Source organism: Triticum urartu, chromosome 2 (genome assembly GCF_003073215.2).
Source record: "Triticum urartu cultivar G1812 chromosome 2, Tu2.1, whole genome shotgun sequence".
In the NCBI taxonomy this organism is placed as follows: Eukaryota; Viridiplantae; Streptophyta; class Magnoliopsida; order Poales; family Poaceae; genus Triticum; species Triticum urartu.
The window spans coordinates 35,208,380-35,222,069 of record NC_053023.1 but is presented as its reverse complement, the minus strand read 5'-3'; the positions used below and the strand labels follow the sequence as shown (position 1 = coordinate 35,222,069).

The 13,690-nt window shown below is 48.1% G+C and overlaps 3 protein-coding genes across 10 annotated transcripts; 1 reads left to right on the top strand and 2 right to left on the bottom strand.

Annotated features, from left to right (window-relative positions):
- Nucleotides 1-1,126: 1,126 nt before the first annotated feature.
- Nucleotides 1,127-5,474, top strand: LOC125535462 (two-component response regulator-like PRR37). 8 transcript variants are annotated; one of them, XM_048698512.1, is made up of 10 exons: nt 1,127-1,296; nt 1,494-1,658; nt 1,766-1,965; nt 2,069-2,233; nt 2,339-2,472; nt 2,670-2,825; nt 3,277-3,460; nt 3,558-3,975; nt 4,058-4,715; nt 4,827-5,474. In XM_048698512.1, exons 2-10 carry the CDS (start codon nt 1,648-1,650, stop codon nt 4,923-4,925), a joined length of 2,025 nt encoding a protein of 674 aa, XP_048554469.1. In that variant the 5' UTR covers nt 1,127-1,296; nt 1,494-1,647; the 3' UTR covers nt 4,926-5,474. The 8 variants fall into 8 exon arrangements, with proteins under 8 accessions (XP_048554469.1, XP_048554474.1, XP_048554471.1 ...); XM_048698517.1 differs by having other exon boundaries at nt 1,384-1,658; nt 3,283-3,418; XM_048698514.1 differs by having other exon boundaries at nt 1,384-1,658; nt 3,283-3,460.
- A 963-nt stretch (nt 5,475-6,437) lies between these two features.
- On the bottom strand, nt 6,438-7,832 carry LOC125535464. Its single transcript, XM_048698519.1, has one exon. The coding sequence runs from the start codon at nt 7,167-7,169 to the stop codon at nt 6,615-6,617; it is 555 nt and encodes a 184-aa protein (XP_048554476.1). The 5' UTR covers nt 7,170-7,832; the 3' UTR covers nt 6,438-6,614.
- A 1,853-nt stretch (nt 7,833-9,685) lies between these two features.
- On the bottom strand, nt 9,686-10,453 carry LOC125540892 (NEP1-interacting protein-like 1). The gene has a single exon (XM_048704424.1). The coding sequence runs from the start codon at nt 10,403-10,405 to the stop codon at nt 9,827-9,829; it is 579 nt and encodes a 192-aa protein (XP_048560381.1). The 5' UTR covers nt 10,406-10,453; the 3' UTR covers nt 9,686-9,826.
- Nucleotides 10,454-13,690: the final 3,237 nt, after the last annotated feature.

Here is a 13,690-nt window from a genome sequence, read left to right as displayed (position 1 = left end):
ATTTTTTGACCAACAAAAATGATAACTTCATTCATCTTAAATATTTGACCAGAGTAGAAAGGACAACATGCTTGATTTACTATACCAGCTTTTGAAGAAAAAAATCAAGCTTTAACCAAATTTGAATGATTTCCATTATCTTAAACAACTACCTAGAATAGGTTGAAAGATTACCAACAAACTAAGGAAACCATTTATGATTATTATTATTTAGTTTTTTTTCAAGTTTCAATTATTTTTATAAAATATTGGTAATTAACTAATTCTTAGTGTCGCACGGATTTTGCTCAAAGTTTTTTCTTTTAAAAAATGGTGGCGTACTCCCTCCGTTTCTTTTTTTAGTATACTTTGCGTATGCGATTCGCCTTAAGTCAAACACCGAAAAGTTCGGCCAAATCTTTACTAAAACACATCAACATCTATACAATGCTAAAGTCGTACATTATGAAAATTAATTGCATGGTGCATCTAAAGATACTGGTCTCGTATTATAAAGGTTGATTTTTTTTTCTATAAAGTTGGCATCAGACAAATCTTAAACGCGGAGTAAAGAGAAACAGAGGGGTGGTTTGAAATGGGCGGAACCTTCAAGCGGTATTTGGTCACATGAGGAGCAAAATCCATGACAAACGCTTCCTCACACTACTACTCCCTCCGTTCTAAATTACTCATCGCAGAAATGAATGTATCTAGATGTATTTTAGTTCTAGATACATCCATTTCTGAGACGAGTAATTTGGAACAGAGGGAGTAGCAAGGTTGAAGAAGAGAAGGTGGATACAGTTGACGGCTCCAGCGTTCCAGGGCTCCTCCTCCCTCAGTGCAGTGCTCCCGCAAGTCAGAGGAGTTGAGCTGAGAGGCGAGGGCGGCCGTCCACGTGCCGGCCTCCGGTTCGCGCCCGCGCCAAGCAGCGGCCGGCAGGCGGGGCCCACAAAATCCACATCCCCGGGCTCCTCCGGAGAGGAGAAAAGATATGCGGATCCAGCGCGGGGCGGGGCGGGTGTGCAGCGCCAGCGCGCGGCTTTTGATTTACGGGGATCTCTTTCTGGCCCCACCAGCGGCGCTCCCCGCCTCCATTTCCTCCACGTCACCCGCCCCCTCCCCCGATATCTACTCCTCCGCCCCCCCTCGCTTCCCGCACACACATCACACACACGGCCTGCTCCTCCATCGATCTCTCCCCCTCTGCTCGGCTCGGCTCCAGTCCCCGCCGCCGCCGTCCATGGCCGCGGCCCCTCCCGCGTCCTCGTCATCCTCCTCCTCCACCTGACCGGCAGCGCAGCGCGACAACGCGAGGTGAGCTCCCGCCGGTCTGTCACCCATGCACTCTGTTTCCGCTCGATTGGGGATCGAATCATCCGTTCAACCTCTGCGTGGATCCAGGGCATGCTCCTTCGCTCATTCCAGGCTCTCCCTCTAGCTAATAATATGTGCTCGGAAATCGCTGGAGATTAACCGGCTCGCCGCCTTGTCTGCTACTGCCCCCCTTTTAGCCGCCGGCCGCTCCGCTCCATTCGAGGACACGATTCATTCCCGCCGCAGTCTCAATCCCTTGCTCTTCTCTCTGTGTTTTTTTGCGTTTTGTTTCTTGATTTGCTTCGGTGGCCCGCCGCCCCGCCGCGCCGTCGACGAACGCACGCCCGCCGGATGCGACCGAGGTTCGATTGTTATTCACGGCAGCGTACTGCTGGTTGTGCTATGCGCGCCTCCTCCTCCCTCCCCGTCCACCACCAAACGACCCCAACGTGTTTCCTCTTGGAGCCAGGCCGCCTCCTCCTAGCGCCATGGACCGTCATCACCACCAGCAGCAGCAGCAGCCGCCGTCGCCGCAGGAGGAGCATGCCGCGCAGCCGCGCTGCTGGGAGGAGTTCCTGCACAGGAAGACCATCAGGGTGCTGCTCGTGGAGACCGACGACTCCACCCGGCAGGTCGTCACCGCCCTGCTCCGCCACTGCATGTACCAAGGTGCTTACCCATACTCTGTCTCAGCTACTACCAGTGTTAATTTGCACAGGCTCGGTCGTCATGGAGGTACTGAATTTGGGCGTTGGTTGTGTGTCATGTTCAGTTATCCCTGCTGAAAACGGCCACCAGGCGTGGGCGTATCTTCAGGACATGCAGAGCAACATCGACCTTGTTCTGACAGAGGTCTTCATGCACGGTGGCCTGTCCGGGATCGACCTGCTCGGCAGGATCATGAACCACGAGGTCTGCAAGGACATCCCCGTCATCAGTAAGCACCTCGATCCACCCCACCTCGGCGCTAAAATGTTTCAGTATCAGGTTCATTTGCTTCAGTGCTGCTGCGTGCATAGATTTATATGTTCTTGGTTTCCAGTGATGTCGTCGCACGATTCGATGGGCACGGTCCTCAGTTGCCTGTCAAATGGTGCTGCCGACTTCTTGGCCAAGCCGATACGTAAGAACGAGCTTAAGAACCTCTGGGCGCATGTGTGGAGACGCTCTCACAGCGTAAGTTACTATCTCTGATGGTGTCTGTTCTGTTCTTCCACAGTAGTAGTAGGTATCATCATTCAGAAATACTGCTGCTGCTGCTTCTGCTTCAGTTCCTAGTTTCACTTGTGTCCTTGCAGCTTACTAGTGCATCCTTTTCTGGGTCAACGTGTGTGATTATTATACTAAAGCTAAGTTGTTTTCTTGGAACTCAGTCCAGTGGCAGTGGTAGTGGAAGTGCCATTCAGACTCAGAAGTGTACCAAATCAAAGAGCGGCGACGATTCCAACAACAACAGCAATAATCGCAACGACGACGCCAGCATGGGGCTCAATGCAAGGGATGGCAGCGATAATGGCAGTGGCACTCAGGTATGAGATTTTTATGTTTTTTTTTGTGTGTGTACTTAAGGTATACTACTATCTGTGATATTTTCAGACAAGACTGAACAGAACAATTATTAGGATAAGGAAGCTAGATAAAACTGAATGGAACTAACTGCTTCTCCTAGTGCACTAGAGGCTAATTTGTCCATATGGCGAACTAATTATCTGTGACTAGAACATGACTTACTCTCCTCGTTACCTAACGGACTTAGACAAGTCTGACTTGCATGTGTATTTTATTCTAGTGTAGTAGTAGTCTTTGCTTAAAATGTACTGGGAAACTGCCAGACACCGGAAACTGTTGGATAGTAAGATTCGAAACACATGCTAGTTGTTTGGACTTTGGATAAATTTGAAATAACTGTTGTAAGTAGAATACTTACATATGTGAGAAGTATCTGCATCTGAACTAGTTTTCTCATCAATTTATTTTAAGGCGCAGAGCTCATGGACAAAGCGTGCCGTTGAGATCGACAGTCCACAGGACATGTCTCCAGATCAGTCAATTGATCCGCCTGATAGCACTTGCGCGCATGTGAGCCACCTGAAGTCAGAGATATGCAGCAACAGATTAAGAGGTACAGATAACAAAAAATGCCAGAAACCAAAAGAAACTAATGGTATGGTATGCTCAAGTGCTCAACCAGCTCACTGTGCAACTGAACCAAAGGCTGCTTGTTCCATTTTGTATTGACTAAATTCGATTATGTTTTCCAGGTGATGAGTTCAAAGGGAAGGAGTTGGAGATAGGTGCCCCTGGTAATTTGAACACAGATGATCAGTCCTCCCCGAACGAGAGTTCGGTCAAACCAACCGATGGACGGTGTGAGTATCTGCCACAGAACAACTCCAATGATACAGTTATGGAAAATTCAGATGAGCCAATTGTTCGAGCTGCTGACCTGATTGGTTCGATGGCCAAAAACATGGACGCCCAACAGGCAGCTAGAGCCATAGATGCTCCTAACTGCTCGTCACAAGTGCCGGAAGGTAAAGACGCCGACCGTGAGAACGCCATGCCATATCTTGAGCTGAGCCTAAAGAGGTCGAGATCGACCGCAGACGGCGCGGATGCTGCGATCCAGGAGGAACAGAGGAACGTTGTGAGACGGTCGGACCTCTCGGCATTCACGAGGTGCAAAGCATAATATCAGTGTCCTTTGCGAATCCTTAAATCATCCATATGTTGCATACTAACCGTTTTCATTCTTTGCAAGGTACAATACGTGCGCGGTCTCCAATCAAGGCGGCGCAGGGTTCGTCGGGAGCTGCTCGCCCAACGGCAACAGCTCCGTGGCCGCGAAAACGGACGCCGCTCAGATGAAGCAAGGCTCCAACGGCAGCAGCAACAACAACGACATGGGCTCCACCACCAAGAGCGTGGTCACCAAGCCCGCCGGTGGAAATAATAAGGTCTCGCCAATCAACGGCAACACGCACACCTCGGCGTTCCATCGTGTGCAGCCATGGACGCCGGCAACAGCAGCAGGGAAAGACAAGGCTGATGAAACGAGCAAGAAGAATGCAGCAACCGCAGCCGCAGCAGCGAAAGACATGGGTGGTGAAGCACAGAGCAAACACCCCTGCGCAGCGGCCCATGACGCGAATGGTGGATCATCGGCAGGCGGCACTGCACAGTCCAACGTGATCAATCCGTCGGGTCCGGTGGAAGGTCATGCTGCCAACTATGGTAGCAACTCTGGCAGTAATAACAACACCAACAATGGGAGCACCGCAGCTACTGCTGCTGCTGTACATGCTGAGACCGGTGGCATCGACAAAAGAAGCAACATGATGCACATGAAACGGGAGCGCCGGATGGCCGCCGTGAACAAGTTCAGAGAGAAGAGAAAAGAGAGGAACTTCGGGAAGAAGGTACTGGGTTTTTCCGAAAGCCGATTCCGTCTGTTCTCTGTTCTTCGTTTCATTCTTCTGATTGGGTTTTGTTCGTGATAGCTGATGAAAAATGGGTAACTCATTTTGCAGGTGCGTTACCAGAGCAGGAAGAGACTGGCCGAGCAGCGCCCGCGGGTGCGCGGGCAGTTCGTGCGGCAGCCGCCACCGCCGGCTGCCGTGGAGAGATAACCTCCCGCCACACACCTGGCTATACCTAGTACGTAATACTATTTAGACAGCTGATTCTTGTGTCTTTGGCCATGGATCATTCAGAGACGGTCCTCATGCATCTCGTCTCATCTCCTGGAAGAAGAAGAATAACAAGCTACTCCTCCTCCCGCCTGCCTTAGCTACCTACCATAGAACATGCCGGCGGAGGAGGACGACTGTAGAGTACACAGTACGTAGAAGTGCGGAGTCGGTCGATCAGACAGGCTCCCGAGCGCTAAGTAGTACTCCCTCCGTAAACTAATATAAGAGCGTTTAGATTACTATTTTAGTGATCTAAACATTCTTATATTAGTTTACAGAGGGAGTAAGTAATCAATTAATGTCTGAACATGTATAACGGCACGAGTGAGTATTGTGCTGTACGCTTGTCATCAGCTTGGCTCTGGCGGCGGCGGCGGCGGCATTGCACGCACGCACGCACGCGCGCACCCAACCAAGCCGATCGAGTGTCTCTGGTGTCATCAATCAACGCATATTTGTGGTTTACCAGCAAGTCATTACTCTCTATATCTACTTGTCCCAAATCTACCTTGCCTGTGTCGGCATCACATGCGGCTCTCTTTGTTGTCTAATTCAGAAGATGAGGGCGCCTGATAAAACCGGACGGAGAAATTGATCAAAAGTGCAATGCAAAAATAGAATGAAAAGGGAGTTGTGTTGCACCTTTTTTTCTTTTAGAAGAAGAACCACAGGAACACCACAGAAACGGAATCAGACAGTTGCGTAAATTCTAAAAGGAAAAACAGGTTCAGTCCCCTGTGTTTCCTATCCAAATGTGGTAGTACGACGCTTGCGACGCGTCTTGCCCCAGCAGACTTGAGCTTTTCGTCGGGGAGGGGAGGTCGATCGTCGACGTCCATGTCCAACGCATGCCTGGCCACACCTTGCCCTGAAAGCGCATTTCATTCCGCAACTTTGAGATATACTCCCTCCGTATAGCAGCTCAAGTGCGGACTTGAGCAGGCAGGGTAGGTTATTATCAGGGTAGGCAGCAGCGGCCGAAGAAGAACACACACGAATCTTGGCCGGTACAGAGAACTTCAGAATGTATTGAGAGAAGGGAGGAACCAGATCCTGTACAGGACCACAGGGGTGAATCAGGACCGGTGGACGAGGCGAGTTGCTCCACGATGTCAAGGAGTTGAGTCCACATATCTATCCTGAGTTGCCGCAGCCCCACGCCTCAGCAGTGCAGACCCTCTGCTTGTTAACGGTGTTATATACTCCCTTCATTCCAAAATATAGTGCGCCTGTGCTTTCCGAGGTCGAACTTTGACCATACACTTAACAAACGAGACCGACTGCGGCGGGATAAAAAATTACATAATTAAAAACTTCTTTCAAATATGAATTCACTGATATAACTTGCTCCCGCCGCAATCGGTCTTGGTAGTTAAATTTACGGTCAAAGTTGAAGCACGGGGATAGAGGAAGCACTACATTATGGAATGGAGGGAGTATAAAGTTCAGAAGACAGCTTTGAAAGAAAGTTGAGAGGTTTTTCCCAGGCCAGGGTAAGATCACATCCAGTGACCACCGACTGAAATCGCCAAAAACATCTGAAATTTACAAATTGACACATGCAGACTCCTATTCTTTCTGTCTGTCCAAAGGGAATTAAAACAAGTCCGTTTGCTGCGAGGCGTGCTAGCTGACGGCACGGCGGCACATGGGGCAGTGCGGCCTGCGGATGCAGCCCACGTGGAAAACGTGGGAGCATGCGCGGAGCCTCCCCGCGCGCTCGCCGCCCCGACGGTGTGGAAAACGTGGGAGCATGTGGGGACAGGTGCTCTGCCCGGCGGTGTCCTTAGTGACCACCACGACGGCGTCCTTCGTCCCCGTGATCACCGGCTGGTTGGGCGAGAGGACGACGAGGTCACCGCGACCGGAGTAGTGCGGGTCGGCGAGAGCCGTCAGCGCAACAACGGCGCCGACGGTGCGCTTGATTCGCCCGGTGGAGCGGTGGTCGTCTTGGCGGCAGCGGCACCATATGGTGAGGAGGGAGCCGGCGAGGTCGAGGGACACGAGCGCTCCGGCGACCGCCCCCAGCAGCGTCCCCTGCATGAACCCGTCCTCCTCGTAGTCGTCGACGAAGCCGGCTGACAGGAGGCCGTACGCGGCGCCCACCGCCGTGCCGGCCGCCCAGAAGACACCGGCGACGAGGGCGCGCAGCAGCCCGACGGCCACCCGCGTGATCACCATCCACCGGCCAGAGGGATCGAAGAACGGCAGCGAGCAAAGCAATCGCTGATCCGCTCTGATATGATAGCCACAAAACCTCAGGCTTCACTTGATCGAGGGGAGGGGGAGGCCAGGCCACGTAGTACTTCAGAGCCAGTTTGGTTGGTGTCCTCGTGACAACTCGCCTGGGCTGGAGCGTGCCTGTATGTTGCCTGGATACGGCGATCGAAGAGTCGGCAAGAAGAAGCTCCTACTCCTACGTACAAGCTAACTGACGCAGCAGTAGGATTGCGTAGCTAGCTAGCTAGCGAGCCGTGCCTGTGCGTGCTGCCACATGATCCAAATTCCAATCCCCGTTCCGGTCAGAGTTTGAGCAGTGACGAGAGCAATGAAAATGCCGTTGCCCGTCCGCGTCCAGACCTAGATTCTGCTAAACTGAATTAACAAGGGATGCACTACTGATGCGGTGACACGAAACGACACGCAGCCGACTGATGCTAGCTACGTGCACTACTCCGTACTAGTAATAGTATGTGTGGGTTGGAACTTGGAACTAATCAAGCTGGTGATGAATGAATGTATTGTAATTAGAGCAGGTCAGCAGGAGGAGGATGCCGTGTCAAAATCAAGGCACGTATAGAGACAGCACCAGAGACATCGCTCAGGCATCAGCATGCCGCTTTCAGGCTTCAAACCACGTCGGCTCAACTCATTCAAAACTGCAAGCATTGCCCCAGGAAGTCGACATGCATGCTTAAATAATCGGAGGTCGAAAGCTGTCGGTCTTTCGGTGGGTGAAACTCATTAGAAGTTACAACCTGATTTTATTTGTTTTGCATTCGATCTCTCTCAATTTCGCTCCAAGCTACGCCACTGTTGTACTCCCTTCGTTCCGAATTATTTGTCGCCTGGCCTGGAGCGTCCCCTGCATGAACCCGTCCTCCTCCTTCCTCACGCTACATAACAATGGTCGATCGTGCTTAACCAGCGCGCTTTATTTTATTTTTTTTATTTGAGAATCCGCTTTATTTTAGCTGACGGGGACAACTTGATGGAATCGCAGCTTCGGGCTTTAATGGGGTCAACTCGCTCGAAATCACAGTAGAGTAGCAGCAAAACCATTTCTACAACGGGGGAGACGTACAGAGAATTGATGCCAGCAGAGACTTTCCTTGTGTACTCTCTTCTCCGTAATCAGAGTGTGCTTGTCCGTGATATTGAAATGAAGTTTACATCGTGAACTGGACGAGCGTATGTAGTCTTCTTCTTCACGGACCATATAGCTATCAATTTCATGCGCAAACTATTACTAGTAGTGAAACTAACACAAACATGTGGATTTTGTGCCATTGATTTGTCATTCAAAATAAGTTTTCAACAGTTTACGTTACTCATATATGCATATTTGTGTAAAAAAATTGTGGGTATTTGTCTAATCGATTTTTTGGGGGGTATTTGTCTAATTGATTGTCAACGTAAAAACTCAAAATGCCTGAATACCTTCTAATCTAGGAAAGTTGGGGTATATTATAAGGGTTTGCTATCTATTAATAATTGTTTATGAGTTTATTGATTTTATCTCAACGGAAGTGGTTTTGATGACCACGTCGCAGCATTTTCATGCATGTACCAATCCAATCAAAGGTTTCTTTGAAAATGAAAAGTGCACATGTAATTTTTTAAGGAGAAACATAGACGAAAATACACAACAAAACCTAGTTCTAGTCGCACCCACGTTCAAAAAATATTAAAATAATTCAAATACTTATGAATTTTTTTGTAACCAACATGGTCTAGCGTTATACTAGCATGTTAATTTTTGCGGAGAAATGACTTCTATGGTGTTATATGCCAAAAAAAAGTTATATATAAAAGTTACTATTCTAATTTTTAAAGTTACAGTTTTACTTTGTTTTTCGTCCAGAAGAACACAAAAGTTACCTTTCAAATCTCTCATGATTTTTTTTGCGACAAAAACTTTTAATCCATTCATCAACTGTCAATATAGTACAAAGAACATCAGAGGTAAAAATTACATTAAGTTTGTAGACCACCTAACAACGACTACAAGCACTGAAACGAGCCGAAGGTGCGTCGCTGTCATCGCACTCCATTACCGAAGTCGGGCAGACCATGTTGTAGTAGACAGTCAGGAAGACGAAAGTTACTATTCAAATCTCTGGTGTTGTTTGCTATAGAAAAAAACTGTATTGCACTTCGGTGTACACTACTAGGTGTTGTGGTTGACTTTTCACTGGTTGACTGGAAAACGGTCATTAGCCTTGTATTCCTTCCGTTTTTATTTACTCTGCATGTTAGAGTTGAGTGAAGTCAAACTTCATAAATTTTGACCAAATTTTTAGAAAAAAGTACAAACATTTCCTATAAAAAAAATATATGATGTGAAAGTACATTCAATAATAAATCTAATGGTATAGGTTTGTTATTGTATATGTTAATATTTTTGTTTATAAATTTGGTCAAAGTTTACAAAGCTTGACTTTGACTAAAGCTAATACGCGGACTAAATAAAAACGGAGGGAGTACTAGTAGCTATGACGAACCAATATACACGTAACACGTGGCGGCTCCCAAGTAAAAGCACACACGGTGACCACGAACTGAAATCGCCAAAAACATCTGAAATCACAAATTGACCTCTTTGCCGCTGGACAGAGCTAGTGGACGGCGTGACGGCACATGGGGCAGTCGGGCTTGCGGAGGAGCCAGCTACGGATGCACTCGAGATGAAAGACGTGGGAGCACGCCGGGAGCCGCCGCCCCGCGCGCTCGCCGCCGGCCTCGAACTCCTGGAGGCAGATGGGGCAGCAGCCGCCACTTGCAGCACCGACGGCCACCGGCGGAAAGAAGCCGAAGCTTGACGATCTTGCCGGCCGGTCGAGGCCCACGACGGCGCTGTCGCCTCGTCTTCCGCAGTACTGCGGGTCGGCGAGAGCCGTGAGTTGGACAACGGCGCCGACGGTGCGCTTGATTCGCCCGGCGTGAGCGTCCAAGGGGGAGCAGTGGTCGTCATGGCGGCGGTGACCCCATATGGCCATTAGGGAGTGGGCGAGGTCGAGGGACATGAGCGCTCCGGCGAGCGCTCCCAGCAGCGTCCCCTGCGCGAAGCCGTCCTCGTCGTCGACGAAGCCAGACAGGAGGCCGTACGCGGCGCCGACCACCGTCCCGGCCGCCCCGAAGACGCCGAAGAGGAGGGCGCGCAGCAACCCACCGGCCACCCGCGCCACCACCACCATCTTCGCTGATTATCGCTCCGGACGCCGGGCCTATGTGATGGTAGGATCGAGGGCACACAAGCTGGCCAACCACGTAGTCCATATATATAGCGGGCGAAGAAGCTACTGGCTAACCTACGTGGCAGTAGGAGATGGACGAGCTAGCAGTGGACGGATCCGAGTCTGTTCCGAGTCAGAGAGCTTGAGCAGTGGCGTACGTGTCACTGGTGACAGCAATGGAAAATGCGGTTGCACGTCGACGTCGAGGCATTGAAGCACCAAGGACCGGCCTCGTCTCATCCCCAGCAGCCCAGCTCCCACTCCACTGTGTAGATTTTTCCCTTTGATATCTCTCTATCGTATAGATTCTACTGGTGGCCAACGTGCTCTACGTGCATCTGGTGGCACGAAACAACACGCTGCCAACTGATCGTCCATGCATGCAACAGTATATGCGTGCACGCACCAGGCAGCCACCCACCTGCAAAATGTGTTCTTCTAAGGGTCCTGCAAAATGCGTGGGTGGATGGCAATGGCAATGGCACGGCTGGTACGCGGGCCCAATTATTTAAGCCACTAATGAATCTAATTAGAGCGGAGGATGCTGCGTCGAAATCGGCGCACCATGAAACGTTTGGAGCGAAGGACCAGCCTATGCCCAGAGGAAGCAGCAGGAGGTCGACAATGGCCAACTCGGCCGCCATGGCGCTGCTTTCAGGCTCATTCAAGGCCCAGAATATGATGCGTACGTGATGGAAGGTCGAGAAGTTGCATGCCCCTCCTTCGGTGGGTCTTGTCAGTACAAGCCGCGAGCTGGCTGGCTGTCCGGCCGGGGGACGACCTTTTTTTGGTACGTACCAAATTGCCTTGATTAAGTAGCACCGTACGTGTGAAGTTGATTTGTTAGCTAATCATAAGTGCTAAGAAATTAGGGCCTGATTTGTTTGGCCATCAGTTCGTCTTTCTTGATTTGTGGATCACAGTGCTAATCAAATGCCTAATGGTATGATCAAAGCCGATGATCATAAGCTATGTCCTTCATCGCGAGAACAGTTAGGCTGCTCGGGGCCTCGGGCCCTTCCACCCACCGGTGACCAGAGCAAAACAGAGCGTAAGACGACCGCACAACAGTAGTGGGAGGATCCACCGCACAACTCCGAAGCAGTCTCCCAAAGATTAGTTGCACCTTTTTGAAAGGAGAAAACAACTCCGAAGCCAAGTGAAGATCGATTCTTATCAGGACATTCAATGGTGGCATATGGATACATATGTCTCATGACAAAAAGTAGTTTGAGGCATCTATAATTATTTCTTCTTTCCAATGCAAGCTACAACTAGTGGGCCTTATTAACAAATAGAAAATAAAGACTCTACTTTTCGATCCAACCTTTTTAGCTTTTGACACCGGACCACACTTTTTCTCTCCAAGCACCCGTCTCCTGCAGAGGATCCCGCTTCCCTATCCAAACCTATTTTACCTGATATCCGATCCTACATGGCATGTGAGGCATTACTCTGGGGCTATGCATTGTACATGCCCTCATGATTACCGCCCAGAATAGAGGACAGACATCAGCAGTTGCGCGTCATCCGAACCTAGAGCCACACAATAATAAATGAATGGTCCTCATTTGATCATGATGATTCATGGGACCAATCTAAGTACTCAGTTGATTGGCATACATGTGTACAATACCTAACACGTACATACACTGCCTAATTAAATCGTGCTATGCCAGCGAATAGTTAGGAGGACAATAGTATCCCCAGCCCACCAGAGTTCAAGTCATGTTGCTCGCATTTCTCCTGGATATATTTCAGAATTTTCGGTGATACACATTCAGAGGGAGGAGACGTTTCCCTCAACTACGAGGCACCTATAGTGACTTCGTATCTCAAGATGGTATGCCAGCTCTAAACCTGATGACGCGATATCAAAATCAATGAACGCGCGCCTTAGAACTTTGACCCGTAGAGTGGGGCGGCTTTGTCTCTCGCCCATAGCATGGGACAAGTACGTCTCGCCTCAAGGACAATAAATGGTTCGGCCCATAATTACCCAGGTACATGTACAACTATTTTTATTGATCTTTCTTGTCCTTTTTTTGTTTTTTCTAATATATTTTTAATATATTATAAATACCTATATTCTGAAAAACTTAATGTGCTTAAATTTTGAAAAAATGCTCACCGTGAACCAGAAAAACGTTACCACATCGATTTTTTTAGTGTAGTTTCTGAAAAATGTTGATAGCATTAGAAAAACATTTGCGGCATTTAAAAAGTGTTCACGACATTTTTTATTTTTTTATAACATTACAATAAATGTCTCTGTAATTCAAAAGAAATATTGCATGCCTTTTGAAACAAATGTAAGTTATGCTTTAAAAATTGTTCAAGCGTTTCAAAATTATGTTTGTGAAATTTTAAAGAAATATGTTTATATAATGTAAAAAAATTGTTCGCATCTTTTAAAAATGTCTTATATCATTCAGAAAAATGTTTTAGTGTGTATTTGAAAACTGTTTAACATGTATTTGAAAAATATTCAATAAATATATTTAACTTTTTTTAAACATGTACTAAAATGATTTTTAATTATACAAGAAATGTACAACGCAGATGAAAAAATAGACGTCAATACATATATTTGAAAAAATGTTTGTCATGTATTTGAAAAATAAAAAAATGGTCCTGGTGTATACAAAAAATGCTAATGTGTACGAAAAATGTAGACATGTGTTGCAAAAAAAGAGGTGAAAATTGATGGAAGAAAAGAAAACCCCGAAGAAAGCCACTGCAAAGAGTGAAAACATCCGATATGAAACAACACGGAGAAAAAAAATCTCGCGCCGCATCTACAATACTAGGCTGGCCCAGTAGCACCACGCGAGAGGTGAGCCGAAGCTACGTCCTGATGTAAGCCGATTATCTGTACGCATGCCGGAGCCATGTCTCGAAATCAACGCCCCACATGTGTAGAGACAAAATGGCTTGATAGAATCATGGGCTTAAATGGGTCGGTTCAGTTGAAACCATACTAGCAAAACTCATTCTACAAGAGATCATGACTAGAGACGAATGGAGAGCTGAATTTAGGCTCGCGAGAATTTCAATGTGCACTGTGTGATATGTAAATGAATTTTTCGTTCTAAGTTGGAAGATTGTTTGTATGGCACCCCCTCTTGACGCAACTGACCATGTGAGATTTATTTTTTACCATCAATTTAATCTATAAAATATTTGTTGAAATACTACCTATATATAGGAAAAACTACAGTCGAACACAGGGCCCGGTGGATGTAG

Bases quoted from the DNA above. Each gene is read 5' to 3' on its own strand.
- LOC125540892 (XM_048704424.1), bottom strand. From the start codon at position 10,405: ATGGTGGTGGTGGCGCGGGTGGCCGGTGGGTTGCTGCGCGCCCTCCTC.
- LOC125535464 (XM_048698519.1), bottom strand. From the start codon at position 7,169: ATGGTGATCACGCGGGTGGCCGTCGGGCTGCTGCGCGCCCTCGTCGCC.
- LOC125535462 (XM_048698512.1), top strand. The intron at 2,234-2,338 runs GTAAGCACCTCG...CTTGGTTTCCAG, and splicing joins CAAGGACATCCCCGTCATCA to TGATGTCGTCGCACGATTCG. The intron at 2,473-2,669 runs GTAAGTTACTAT...CTTGGAACTCAG, and splicing joins TGTGGAGACGCTCTCACAGC to TCCAGTGGCAGTGGTAGTGG.